The sequence below is a fragment of the Sinocyclocheilus grahami genome, unplaced genomic scaffold, assembly GCF_001515645.1.
Source record: "Sinocyclocheilus grahami isolate Dianchi unplaced genomic scaffold, SAMN03320097.WGS_v1.1 scaffold470.1, whole genome shotgun sequence".
NCBI classification, from domain to species: Eukaryota; Metazoa; Chordata; class Actinopteri; order Cypriniformes; family Cyprinidae; genus Sinocyclocheilus; species Sinocyclocheilus grahami.
The window spans coordinates 676,621-688,712 of record NW_015505649.1 but is presented as its reverse complement, the minus strand read 5'-3'; the positions used below and the strand labels follow the sequence as shown (position 1 = coordinate 688,712).

General features: G+C 35.4%; 1 protein-coding gene across 3 annotated transcripts in view; it reads right to left on the bottom strand.

The window, feature by feature from the left end:
- The window catches only part of kif3a (kinesin family member 3A), a 23,878-nt gene extending 12,715 nt beyond the window's left edge, over positions 1 to 11,163 (bottom strand). For all 3 annotated transcript variants that reach the window (XM_016235541.1, XM_016235542.1, XM_016235543.1), the window contains exons 1-9: positions 11,021 to 11,163; positions 8,980 to 9,262; positions 8,721 to 8,865; positions 8,457 to 8,541; positions 7,481 to 7,586; positions 6,908 to 7,047; positions 6,628 to 6,825; positions 5,710 to 5,884; positions 4,767 to 4,865 (exon numbers count right to left, since the gene is read on the bottom strand). In XM_016235541.1, coding sequence (XP_016091027.1) covers positions 4,767 to 4,865; positions 5,710 to 5,884; positions 6,628 to 6,825; positions 6,908 to 7,047; positions 7,481 to 7,586; positions 8,457 to 8,541; positions 8,721 to 8,865; positions 8,980 to 9,262; positions 11,021 to 11,026 — 1,237 coding nt within the window. In that variant the 5' untranslated portion in view covers positions 11,027 to 11,163. The remainder of the gene's footprint in view (positions 1 to 4,766; positions 4,866 to 5,709; positions 5,885 to 6,627; positions 6,826 to 6,907; positions 7,048 to 7,480; positions 7,587 to 8,456; positions 8,542 to 8,720; positions 8,866 to 8,979; positions 9,263 to 11,020) is intronic.
- Between the last annotated feature and the right edge of the window lie 929 nt (positions 11,164 to 12,092).

Here is a 12,092-nt window from a genome sequence, read left to right as displayed (position 1 = left end):
GTTGGACACAATTATTGGCACCCCTAGAAATTCTTACGAGTAAAATATCTCTGAAGTATATTCCAATTCATATTTACAATTTTGAGCATACCAGGGTGATTATGAACATGAAATTATCCAGCCATGGCTTCCTGTTTCGCAGGAATATACATAGGAGGGAAAACAAAGGCCAAATTCCCCAAAGGAGAAAAACCAAAGAATATATTTCTGATGTGCAGCAAAAGATAACTGAGCTTCACAAATTAGAAAGTGACTTTAAGAAAAGAGCTAGAGCAGTGAAAATTCCCATTTCCACCATCAGGGCAATAATTAAGAATTTCCAATCAACAGAAAATGTTACAAATCTGCCTGGAAGAGGACGTGTGTCTATATCGTCCTAATGCACGGTGAGGAGGAGAGTTTGAGTGGCTAAAGACTCTCCAAGGACCACAGATGGAGAATTGCAGAAAATAGTTGAGTCTCAGGGTCAGAAAACCTTAAAAAAATATATATATATCAAACAGCACCTACACCACCACATGTTGTTTGGGAGGGTTTCAAGAAAAAAAAAAATGAAGAAAAGAAAATGCTCTCATCCAAAAACAATCCCCAGCATATTCTGTTGTCAGACACAACTGGAACTGGGAATGGCTTCTATGGTCAGATGTAACTAAAAAATTAGCTTTTTAGCAACAAACACTTACAGCAAATACACTGTTGTATTTTTAATGTTGTGGGCCTATATTTCTGCTGGAGGTCCTGGACATCTTGTTTAGACACATGTAGGCCTGTCACGATAACAACTTTTTGTTGTGCGATATATTGCCCCAGAAATAACTGCGATAAGCTATATTATTGTCATTTTAAAGAGCATTTTATGCCACTGAATATATAATCGTAATAATGCAAGAAGGCCTACACACTTCCAAATGACAACAAACTTTTAATTTGAAGAATATTTAGATCATGGAAATTAAGTATCAAAACATTAGATACCTTAAAAAACCTGAATAAATATTAAATAAACATTTTCTAACAAAAAGTGCAAAGTAACAATTAGAAAAAAAGAAAAATGCACAAAGAATTTGTATGGAGATTTTTCCCGGACCTTCTTTTCTCTGTAAATTAAGGGTGCACACTATTGCTGAAAAACACAATCACTACTTAGCAGTCAGATCCCTAAACAAGGCCATATCTGCAGATGAAACTTTTTTTGTAGAAGCATTTTTTAAATTTGAACGAGCACCTCATGACTACACCGCGTTATGTTCGAGAAGCTGCAAAAGACACAGGCGCAAATGGAATGTACAAAACATGGTGACATTAATTTTTAAGTAAATATAATGGGCGATATATTGCGTCACCAAAAATGATTGAGGTCATGTACATATATTGCGCGACAAGTCGATATATTGATTATTGCGACAGGCCTAGATACATGGCATCTTTGATTCTATCAAATACCAACAGATAAAAAATATTTAAAAGTGACTGACTCTGTTAGAAATCTTATAACGGGCCATGTTTGGATCTTCCAACCGGACAATAATCCAAAAACAAACCTTAAAAACAACACAAAAATGGGTCACTTGGCACAAAACCAAGCTTCTGCTATGGCCATTCCAGTTCCCTGACCTGAACCCTATAGAAGATGAGTGAGGTGAACTGAAGAGGAGGAGCTGGGAATCTGAAGGGTCTGGAGAGATTCTGCATGAAGGAATTGTCTCTGATCTCTCGTCAGGTGCTCTCTAACCTCATCAGGCATTACAGGAGAAAACTCAGAGCTGTTAAACTCTAAAAAATGCTGGGTTGTTTCAACCCAACTTTGGGTCAAATAGGGATTAACCCAACTTTTGGGTTAAAAATTTAATGTAAAACTTTAACCCAACAGTTGGGTTAGTCCATATTTGACCCAATGTTAGGTTGAAAACAACCCAGCATTTTTTAGTGTATTATGCCAAATGCAAGTTTCAAAAAGCATTGAATAAAAGGGTGCCGTTAATTGTGTCCAATGTGTATTAGAGAAAAACATTTATGTCATAATGATATTTCCCATTTTAAATTCTTATTCTCCAATGAAAAGTTAGATTTATGTGAATTTTTTTAATAAAAGCTCAAAATTATTAACAATGCTGATTTATTTTCACAGCCTTCTTTAATCATATTTACCAAGGGTGCCAATAATTCTGACCACGACTGTATGCATGTATATATATATATAAAATGTATTCTCTGAGATCTACAGGAATGAGATATTAAGAGTATTTGTGCATCATTGACTTCATTATTCAGTGTCCATGAACATCTTGCTCAGCATAAGTGTTGTTCAGATGGTCATGAGCAACACGCAAACCTGCTACACGTGACAGAGATGCTGTCAACAATCTCCACACAAAGCATGCTGTTATTACAGCCATCTGTCTGGTGTCTAAAGCTATTTATACAGTCCACTGTGAGAACAACTTACGGTTGATACATCAGACAAGAAAAATGGTCCAAAAAGTGCTGATTTGTTTTGCCTTTCATCTATTGTGAACGGCAGAAATCACGGCATTCCTTATGATCTTTTACAACAAAGAAAAATTCAAAATAAAAACTTGTAAAAATTAATACAATGAAATATATATATATGTGTGTGTGTGTGTGTTTATCACCGAGCTATAAGCTAAATCACACTAGAATAAGTTAAATCAGTTTTAATTTTGGAAAAAATATTTTTATTAATGAATTTTTTTTAACCATATTTAGGGTACTCTGAACCAACAGTGTTTCCCAACCTTTTTTTAGTTGCGGCACCCTTTGGAAATTTTAACAACTTTGTGGCACCCTACAAAATTAATTTTGTCACAATATTTGAATTTCTAACTTTGATATGATACTTTGAAAAGTATAGATCTTCGGTACAACAGGGAAGAACTGCAGAATATAATGTCATACAGATATTTTTAATATTGTTAAAAAAACTTGTCCATCAATGGTGGCAATCAGTAGGCTAATTCCTAATGAAGAGATCAATTTATATGACAGATTTGAATGTAGGCTTTTATACATATGTAAACATTATTTAATTAGCATTATAACTAGCTATCTCACAAATTTTTGCTCACTCAGTGTTTTTTTATTTTACAGCTGGGTAATTTTGTTGCAGTAGCACGAGATAGCTTGATTTCAAACTTTGAATTGAATAAAAAATGACAAGTAAGCAGTCAGTAATAAAATAAGAACAAATAAAGAAATTAATAATGATAGCACAAATAAAAAAAAACGACAGGCCTTCGAATGAAATTAATTGCTTTTTAGTTTTTCAGGTAGGTCTAACAGTAGGGTTAAGATATTTAACATTAATTTTTTTTACCAATTATCCAAATGATGTTTAGTCCTAGAAAGCTATTATTATCAGAACACGTGAGCATAACATAGCGGTTAGCAGATCAATGAATGAGAGGGCAGTGTTGAGCTGCCCATATACCACACCATGTTACAACACAGTAGGGCTATTGGAGACAGAAACAATACTGTACTACATCCATGTTTCCTGTCGGCTCAATTTTTGAGTGGACTTTGCTGTTCCGATTCGCATGAACGGTATACGAGTGGAGCGACTGAGTGGAGCGCACACACATAGAGCGGATAACACGCAGAGCGTCACACCACGTGAAAGTGAAACCTGAGCGGTGAACTAATTTTCGGCAGCCGGAATTTTATCAGAAATGGATATTATATAATAGATGCTTTTTTGAACATTTTAGCAATTTAAAAATTTTATTTTTTTTTTTTACACGGCACCCCTGCTCTCGACAGACGGCACCCCGGTTGGGAAACACTGTATTAGAGAAAAACATTTATGTTATAATGATATTTCCCCCCCATTTTAAATTCTTATCCTCCAATGAAAGGTTAGATTTACATGAATTTTTTAAATAAATGATTAACAATGCAGATTTATTTTCACAGCCTTCTTTGATCATATTTACCAAGGGTGCCAATAATTCTGACCACGACTGTATATATACTGTATATATAGCCTAGCTTTATTAGGTTTTTCTCCGCTCGCAGAAGCGCTGCAGGTGCGTGATGTGATATGACCATGTGAATCCTCATGTTTTGTTGTCTGCTACTTTTTGCGCATGTAAAATTAATCCCCGCAAAACAAATTTTAGTATTTTTGATGGGTCAGACACTTATCCCTTCTAATTTAATTCAATTCTAATTTAAAATAACCTTGTCGGTTAACGGTTAATAATCGGTTAGCGAGCGTCGGTTAGGAAAAATAACCGAAATGAACATCCCTAGTCATAATATACTTTTATTATGACAAAAATTGCCTTAACTTGCATTTTCACTGGTGATCCCAGACTGTTGGACTGTATGTGGGCACAGAGACACACTATAGAGTCATTGCCGGGCATTAACTGGTTGCTCTCATGACGCACAATGAAACTACATATGTTTGATCTGATGGTCTAGACAAGCAAACCAAAGCCACATTGTTTCTTCCTTCACTGATAATCTGATTTCCAGCAATTGAAACATAGATGACATCAGGGTACCTGCAGATGCTTTATAGCGATACGGTTTTTTAAGTTTTTAATAAATAATCTTGAATGAAAGTTTAACATATTGATGTTTTGCTTATTATCTAAGGAGGTCAAAGCTCCTGACTCTGAAGATGATTATTTAAAGCGGTTATTGAGGTCAAAAGCCAAAACCACAGTCTGCATCATCTTTCTAAGGAGATCTCTCTGACTAATGTTGCCCAGTCATAAATTGGAAGGGGAGGTTCATACCTCTTCGTTTCCTGCGTCTCTCGCCTCCTTCTCCGACTTCATGTTCTCCTTCATCCATGTCATCTGATCCACTGCCATCAGAGCCAGAGATCTCCTCACCTGAACAGTAATAAAGTACAGTACGGAATTGTGTCTCGGTACTAAACGAGCATAAACACTCTGGCTCTGAACCCAAACCAACAGATGCACTTACCAAAGAAAAGCAAAAAATGTTTGCTGCCTTTCAAGATACAATATTTGGTCAAATTCTTAAGCAAAATCATGTACAATGAAAGTTAATAAGTGTCAATCTTTGTGATATTAAAGTATTAACAATAGTGCAGAAAACACACACACACACTACCATACAAATATTTGGGGTCAGTAAGACTTTTTGTTGATTTTTTTTCAAGATATTAATACCTTCATTCAGCAAGGATGTATTAAATTGATCAAGAGTATCAGGGAAGATTTAAATCAGCTGTTTTTTTAAATACTGATTAATAATTAGAAATATAATAATCAGTTTCTTGAGCAGCAGATCAGCATATTAGAATGATTTCTGAAAGATGACAGTGACACTGAAGACTGGAGTAATGATGCTGAAAATTCAGCTTTGCTTAATAAATTACATTTTAAAATATATTAAAAATCATAAAATGTTTTAAATTGAACTAATATTTCACAATATTACTTTTTTACTGTATTTTATCAAATAAATGCAGCCTTGATAAAAAACATTAACAATAATATTGCCGACCCCAAACCTTTTGAACAGTAGCATCCTTTAAAAAAAACTACTTCTCACATTCAAACATTAATTACATTTCTTGAAATTGAAATGATTTAGATCCCTATGTAGTCAAACTGCAGTACTCCAGGGTTTAGACCAGAGTCAATGAGTCACATCCTGAAGAGCAACCCTGACAAAGACATGACACAGCTAAAAACTCATGCGGAGTACCTTCTTCCAGTTTTTTCTTGAGATCTTCAATTTCCTTCTGAAACTGCCGCAGCAGTGCATCCTTGGGGTCCTCATTAATCCTGGCCTTATTCTTGATGTTTTTGGCACGGTTGGCATAACGGAGCGTACTGATGGTTTCATCGTAGTTGTAATCTGCTGGGCCGATGTTTGCACACTGCAAAACAAGAGAGCGATAAAACAGAATTACACTCTCTGCACTACTTTCACTGAAATCGGATTCATTCTGCAGAATTTTTATAAAAACTTGTTTTACCAAGCAATTTAATCAACAATAGGGAAACTACCGTATTGGCCCGAATATAAGACCACCCTGATTATAAGACTACCCCCCTTTTTCCAGATGTACCTTTTGGAAAAAGGCTTTTTAAAAACCAAATCTTGTTTTTTCTCAGCAAAACACATTTTGTCTTCAATTATTTTCATATTGCATATTTTTCCTATTTTAATTTTTGTTTTGAAAGCATGGTAAAAACTGGTCAAATGTACCAACAATCACATTTAAAAAATATACACTTTTTGATATACCATTAAAAAAACAGGTAGCTCATCTGAATTAGGACATTTAGGCTATCCATCTAATAGTAGCCCACCAAAATCTAATTAACAGTAGAAAGTAAATCTTACTGTAGTCTTCAAATCTGGGTGCTGTCTTACGTTTTAAAATCACAAAGAGAGTTTGGTCCCATCGGGCTAACGTGACAGTCACGACTCATGCAGCTGTAAGCTTTTCTTTCTCTTTTGTTTTTACTCGCGATCTTTACAACACGCATTACATTACTGTATTTCATGGCAGACTCGTTTTATGCGTATTTTTTTCAGATGCATTTCCAAGAAAAAAACATCGTCTTATACTCGGGTCAATATGGTGCATAAGGCAAGGCACACTGACTATCGTACCATCATGGTTTTGGAGTTTCCTCCTAGAGAGTCCTGCAAGAGTCGGGTGAGTTTTGAGTTCCTGTAGGGCACGTGGGTGCTTTTCCCATCCACTAGTGCAGAGATAACATTTCCCAGCGTGGACAGGGACAGGTTGATTTTTGTGGCCTCTTTAAGACGTTGACCTGTGGCGCCCGTTTTTCCTTGTCTTTCAGAGCCCTGAGCAATAAAACATCCCCATCAGTAATGGAAAGAAAACCAAGATGATGTAAAGTTCATCCACATGATGTGGGATGCTTACCGCAAGATCGACCAAGTGAAGCTTTCCCATGCGCACATGTTGATCTCCATCTACACCCTTCTCACTGCACTCGATAGTTATGGTGAAGATAGCATGGGAACGAGAGCTGTGCTCGTTCATATTAGTCGCTCCCACAGAACCTGGGCAAGGACAAATAAACACAAGCACAAACGTTGGCTATCTGCGCATCGCGCCACTCGCTCTAGATATCGCGAATATCGTGCGTTCGCGTCGCCCCCGGCGCGAATTCGCCTCTATTCGCGTCGACTTTTTATGTAATCTACTCGTGCAAATAATTACATTCGCATCTGGTGAACACACTGTTAGAGCTTCCCGTCTAGAGAGCACCAACCCCACTGCTTAAGTAATGTACTAATATTCTCGCTCTGGCCAACAATAATTATTGACTAAATTATCAGACTAGAAATAAAGCAGTCATCCATGTTCCAGACAAAACAGGAATATTCATAACACATTCAAGACGCATTTTAAAGACTTTACTGATCTAACTTTGCATGCCCTAACAACACTAATAGATTTCACTTATTTAATTAAATAATTAAAAACACTCACGGTTTTTGTGTCCAAGGGTCATAATCCGGTCCATGTCGTCAGCATTGTTTACCACATATCCAGAAAGATCCTTGATGTAAACTCCTACATCAGGTCTCTCCTTGACCTGCATTTTGAGTTTAGTATTCATCATCATTTGCAGAAATTTGCCTTTACATTCCCAAGTTGCACAACAAATGGCACTGCCTTATTTCAATGATCCAAGCTTTAGTTAAGTCAGACTTCCTCAATAACAATAAAACGAGTCTTATAAGGCTACAAATTCAAAAGACTGGGGTCAGTAAGATTTTCTAGAAAGAAATTAATACTTTTATTCAGGAAGGACCAATTAAACTGATCAATAGTGACTCTAAAGTGACATTTATAATGTTACAAAATGTATACATTTCAAATAAATGCTGTTATTTTCTATTTATCAAAGAATCTTGAAGAAAAAAAAAAAAAACAGTACAATTTTCCACAAAAATATTAAGCACCACAACTGTTTCCAACATGAGCAGCAGCAAATCAGCATATTAAGAATGATTTCTGAAGGATCATGTGACACTGAAGACTGGAGTAATGATGCTGAATATTCAGCTTTGATCATAGAAATAAGTTATATTTTAAAAGATATTATAGAAATAGGTAATCCCCCCCTCCCCCCTAGAAAGAACTACATTCCAATTTGTAGCTGCAAGCATTATCAAAAAATATCAAATACAGAAACATATTTAATAAACAATCCCACTAAGAGTGTGTGAGATGTGGAATTTTTGAATGATCATATTCTGTTCGATGTGTTGAAATTCTACAGAAACTGCCGCAGTTTTCTGTAGAATTCTGTGGGTGCATATACCATGCGGATGTATGCATTAGTCAAACGCTTCATGACCTATATTGGAGTGTCCGATTAACGACACACCTAATGAGTGCAATAAAGGGAAACCGAGAAGCTCTCAACTTTTAGATATGATGAAACATGCTGGTTTCTCACCTCCAGCCTCTGCATCTGGTCCTTTCCTAACAGGTCTCTCACCTCCTCATTGTATATTTCCAAATATGAAACTCTTACCAGAAACCTGTCACATAACACAGTTTATCTCAACACTCTGCACGTCTCTGATAATTTTCTTGTATCATGGAAAAACATGACAAATGGTAAGCATCTCCATGATTAATCATGGGAAATCACGCTGACAAAGAACACACTGACCTCTGAACAGCACAGCATTAAAAAAAAAACAATCCCCATTCTCACCTGGTGTCTCCTTCTGCTTTTGCAATGTGACCAAATACATGAGCGAATGAATTTGGGATGATTCCTCTGAGTTCAGGCACTGCCCTGACACCCTCCATAGTGAACGTCTTCCCTGTGCCTGTCTGGCCGTATGCAAATATGGTTCCTGAAAAACAAAAAAACAATTATAAAAATGTAATCTTCAACATTTCAAACTTGCAAAAACAGTCAAATAGATAAAAGGTGAAGACATATGCGCTAGATCTCTCTATTGACTTACCATTGTAACCCTCTAACACGGAGTCAATAATAGGTCGAGCTGTTAAATTGTACACATCCAGCTGTTTACTGTCTGGACCGAACACTGTGTCGAAGGTGAACGTCTTTGGCGGCTCACTAGTCATTTCAAGTTTGTTCACAGTAATCGTTCCCCGGATCTCGTCCACGGCGACGGCCTGCTTGTGTGCCATCATCTTCTCCTTCTCGTTGAGGGGTCGACATCTCACCACCACCTTCACATTATCACTCACCTCCACCTTCTCTGGTTTATCCAGCTTATTACTCTGGACCAACAGAAACCGGTTTGACAGAGTTAGTGCGGAAGAATCTGTTTGTCAGCACAATGACATTCAGCCATAAAAAAGTGAAAATCCATCACAAAATTATTTAAAAAATATATGAAATTATTTTTAGAGTAAAACATTTTTTACACAAAAATACAACTACCCTTTAGTTGTGGCATAATTTCTAACAATGGTGTCCTTAAGTACAACTGCTGATCAACAGTTTGGGATCATTAAGATTTTTTATATTTTTGAAAGAAGTCTCTTCTGCTCATCAAGGCTGCATTTACTTGCCCAAAAATACTGAAAAAAACAGTAATATTGTAAAATATTATTATTATTTAAAATAACGGTTTTCTATTTTAATATAATTTAAAATGTAATTTATTCCTGTGATATAAAGCTGAATTTTCAGCATCATTACTTCTGTCTTCAGAAATCATTCTAATATGCTGATTTATTATCAATGTTGGAAACAGTTGTGCTGCTTAATATTTTTTTGGAACCTGTAATACTTTTTTACTTTTATTTGATGAATAAAGTTAAAAAGAACAGCATTTATATAAAATAGAAATCTTTTCTAACAATATAAGTCTGTATTATCACGTTTTATCAACTTAACACATCCTTGCTGAATTAAAGCATTAATTTATTTCAACAAAAAATAAAATTACTGACCCCAAACTTATATTGTTACAAAAGATTTCGATTTTGAATAAATACTGTTGTTTTTAACTTTATTCATCAAATAATCCAGAAGTATCACAGGTTCCAAAAAAAAATATTAAACAAAACCTGTTTCCAATATTGATAATAAATCAGCATATCAGAATGCTTTCTGAAGATCATGTGACGCTGAAGACTGCAGTAATGATGCTGAAAATACAGCTGCGCATCACAGAAATAAATTATACTTTAAAGTATTTTAAAATAGGAAAAGCATTATTTTAAATTGTAATAATATTTCGGAATATTACTGTTAAATGCAGCCTTGATGCACAGAAGAGACTTCTTTAAAACACATTTCAAATCTTACTGATTCCAGGCAGTGTGTGTTTACAAGCACAGTGTCTGTGAGAGGAGTATGCAAATGAGCAGAATATTTAATGCTGCACGATTATAGTCAACTCCAACGAATCTTTGTTAAATTATGTAAACAAAAAAATGTCTATGTGGCATAAATTAAAAAAAAAATTGTTTTTTTTTTTCATGAGCTAATATTAAATCTAGTGACAGATATCTTCTGCTGTGCTTGTGTGTTCACTGCTGGACATCGTTAGCAGACAAATGCAATAATCTAAAGATCTTAAAGTCACAGAACACCACGCCAAATGTGCTCATAAGTAAAAAATTATGGCTTTTCATGCGTGAGCTATGGGTGCTTAATGGGTAGCCTTTACTGTAAAGGTCATTGGATGATGCAAGTACATGATAGGTGGGGTCATCTGTTGTAACATAATTTCTCATTAATCTCAATAAAGTGAGAGGTCATACTGAGCTTTTGCTATGAAGCTAATAACTAGCAGGCAGCTAGCTTGATGTGCACAAAACAGCTCAAGTCATCCAAAGGACAAAAGCATCGCATAATAATTAAATGCATCATAGAATTGATCAATAAGACAAACGCTCGGTAGAAACCGCTGTCTAATAACAGTCTGAGATGAGATTGCGGTAGCAAAGCAAAGGAATGATAAGAAGGTGGGGCGTAAACACACACATTACACAGCGATAAATGAAGATAAGAGATTAGAATCTTACCGGCATTTTCAGAATCGGATATATGGCGCTTTATTAGAAGCTAAATTAACGGGGTTTCGTCTGGAATGATAATCGATGAGCTCATTCGGGTGGATGATGTATTTTTCCAGCTCACGGGCGCATCCCAACCTGAGTTTACCGCGCATGCGCGCCAATGCATGCTCTGATCTCACATATCTATGGATATCAGAAAACACATTTCATCACACCAAATACACAAAATAATGTTCTTTTTAGCAGCATCATATGACCCCTTTCACCTTTGATGCATGGTATGCATTATTTTCTAACTATGAAATATTTTTTCAAATAAGTTTTTATTATATGAAATAGCTTCAGTCATACAAATCAAAACAGATAAATAAAAAAAAAACTTGAGAAGAGATGTTTAGAAATGAGGTTAATAGAGTAATTTCTGGAGCACTTCAGCAGGTGTCTTCTGTTTGAGGGGGACCGTGGGAAGAACAGTTTTGGATGGACTTTTGCATGTCATGTGACTTAAAAACAGCACATATTAAGACCTGCCCTTTTAGTTCCCATAGTGCAATACATTGTATTTTTTCAGAATAAGAAGGAAATGAGTAGAAATTAATTCTTGCCATATGACAACTCTGTACCAAAGGGTTAAGAGCAAGTACTAGGTAGATTTCTTACAGTCCGTTACTGATTCCAAATTACATGCTAAAAACTAGTTAGTAACGTAATCCATTACACCCCTTTTGGGTAATATAATCAGACTACTATAATCTTGTACTATATTGATATAAAAATACAAAGAGAATGAAAATATATTCCATTCGTTCATTGTAATCTGGTTGTAATTGACAAGACGACGTGCATTATACTGTGTTTATAATGAAAAGCTAATAATTAAATCCTAAAAATGTAAAATTAAAAATAAATTATTTGAAAATAACAATCAAAACACTTACTAAAAAAGATGAAACTTTTTTGTTTACCTACATGTCACGTGACCATTAACCAGCCTCAGAGGACTGTTAACATGCAAATGTGTTACTGAATTATTAACTTATTACTTTAAAATCTCAGAGGGGACTTTAAGTAAATATAT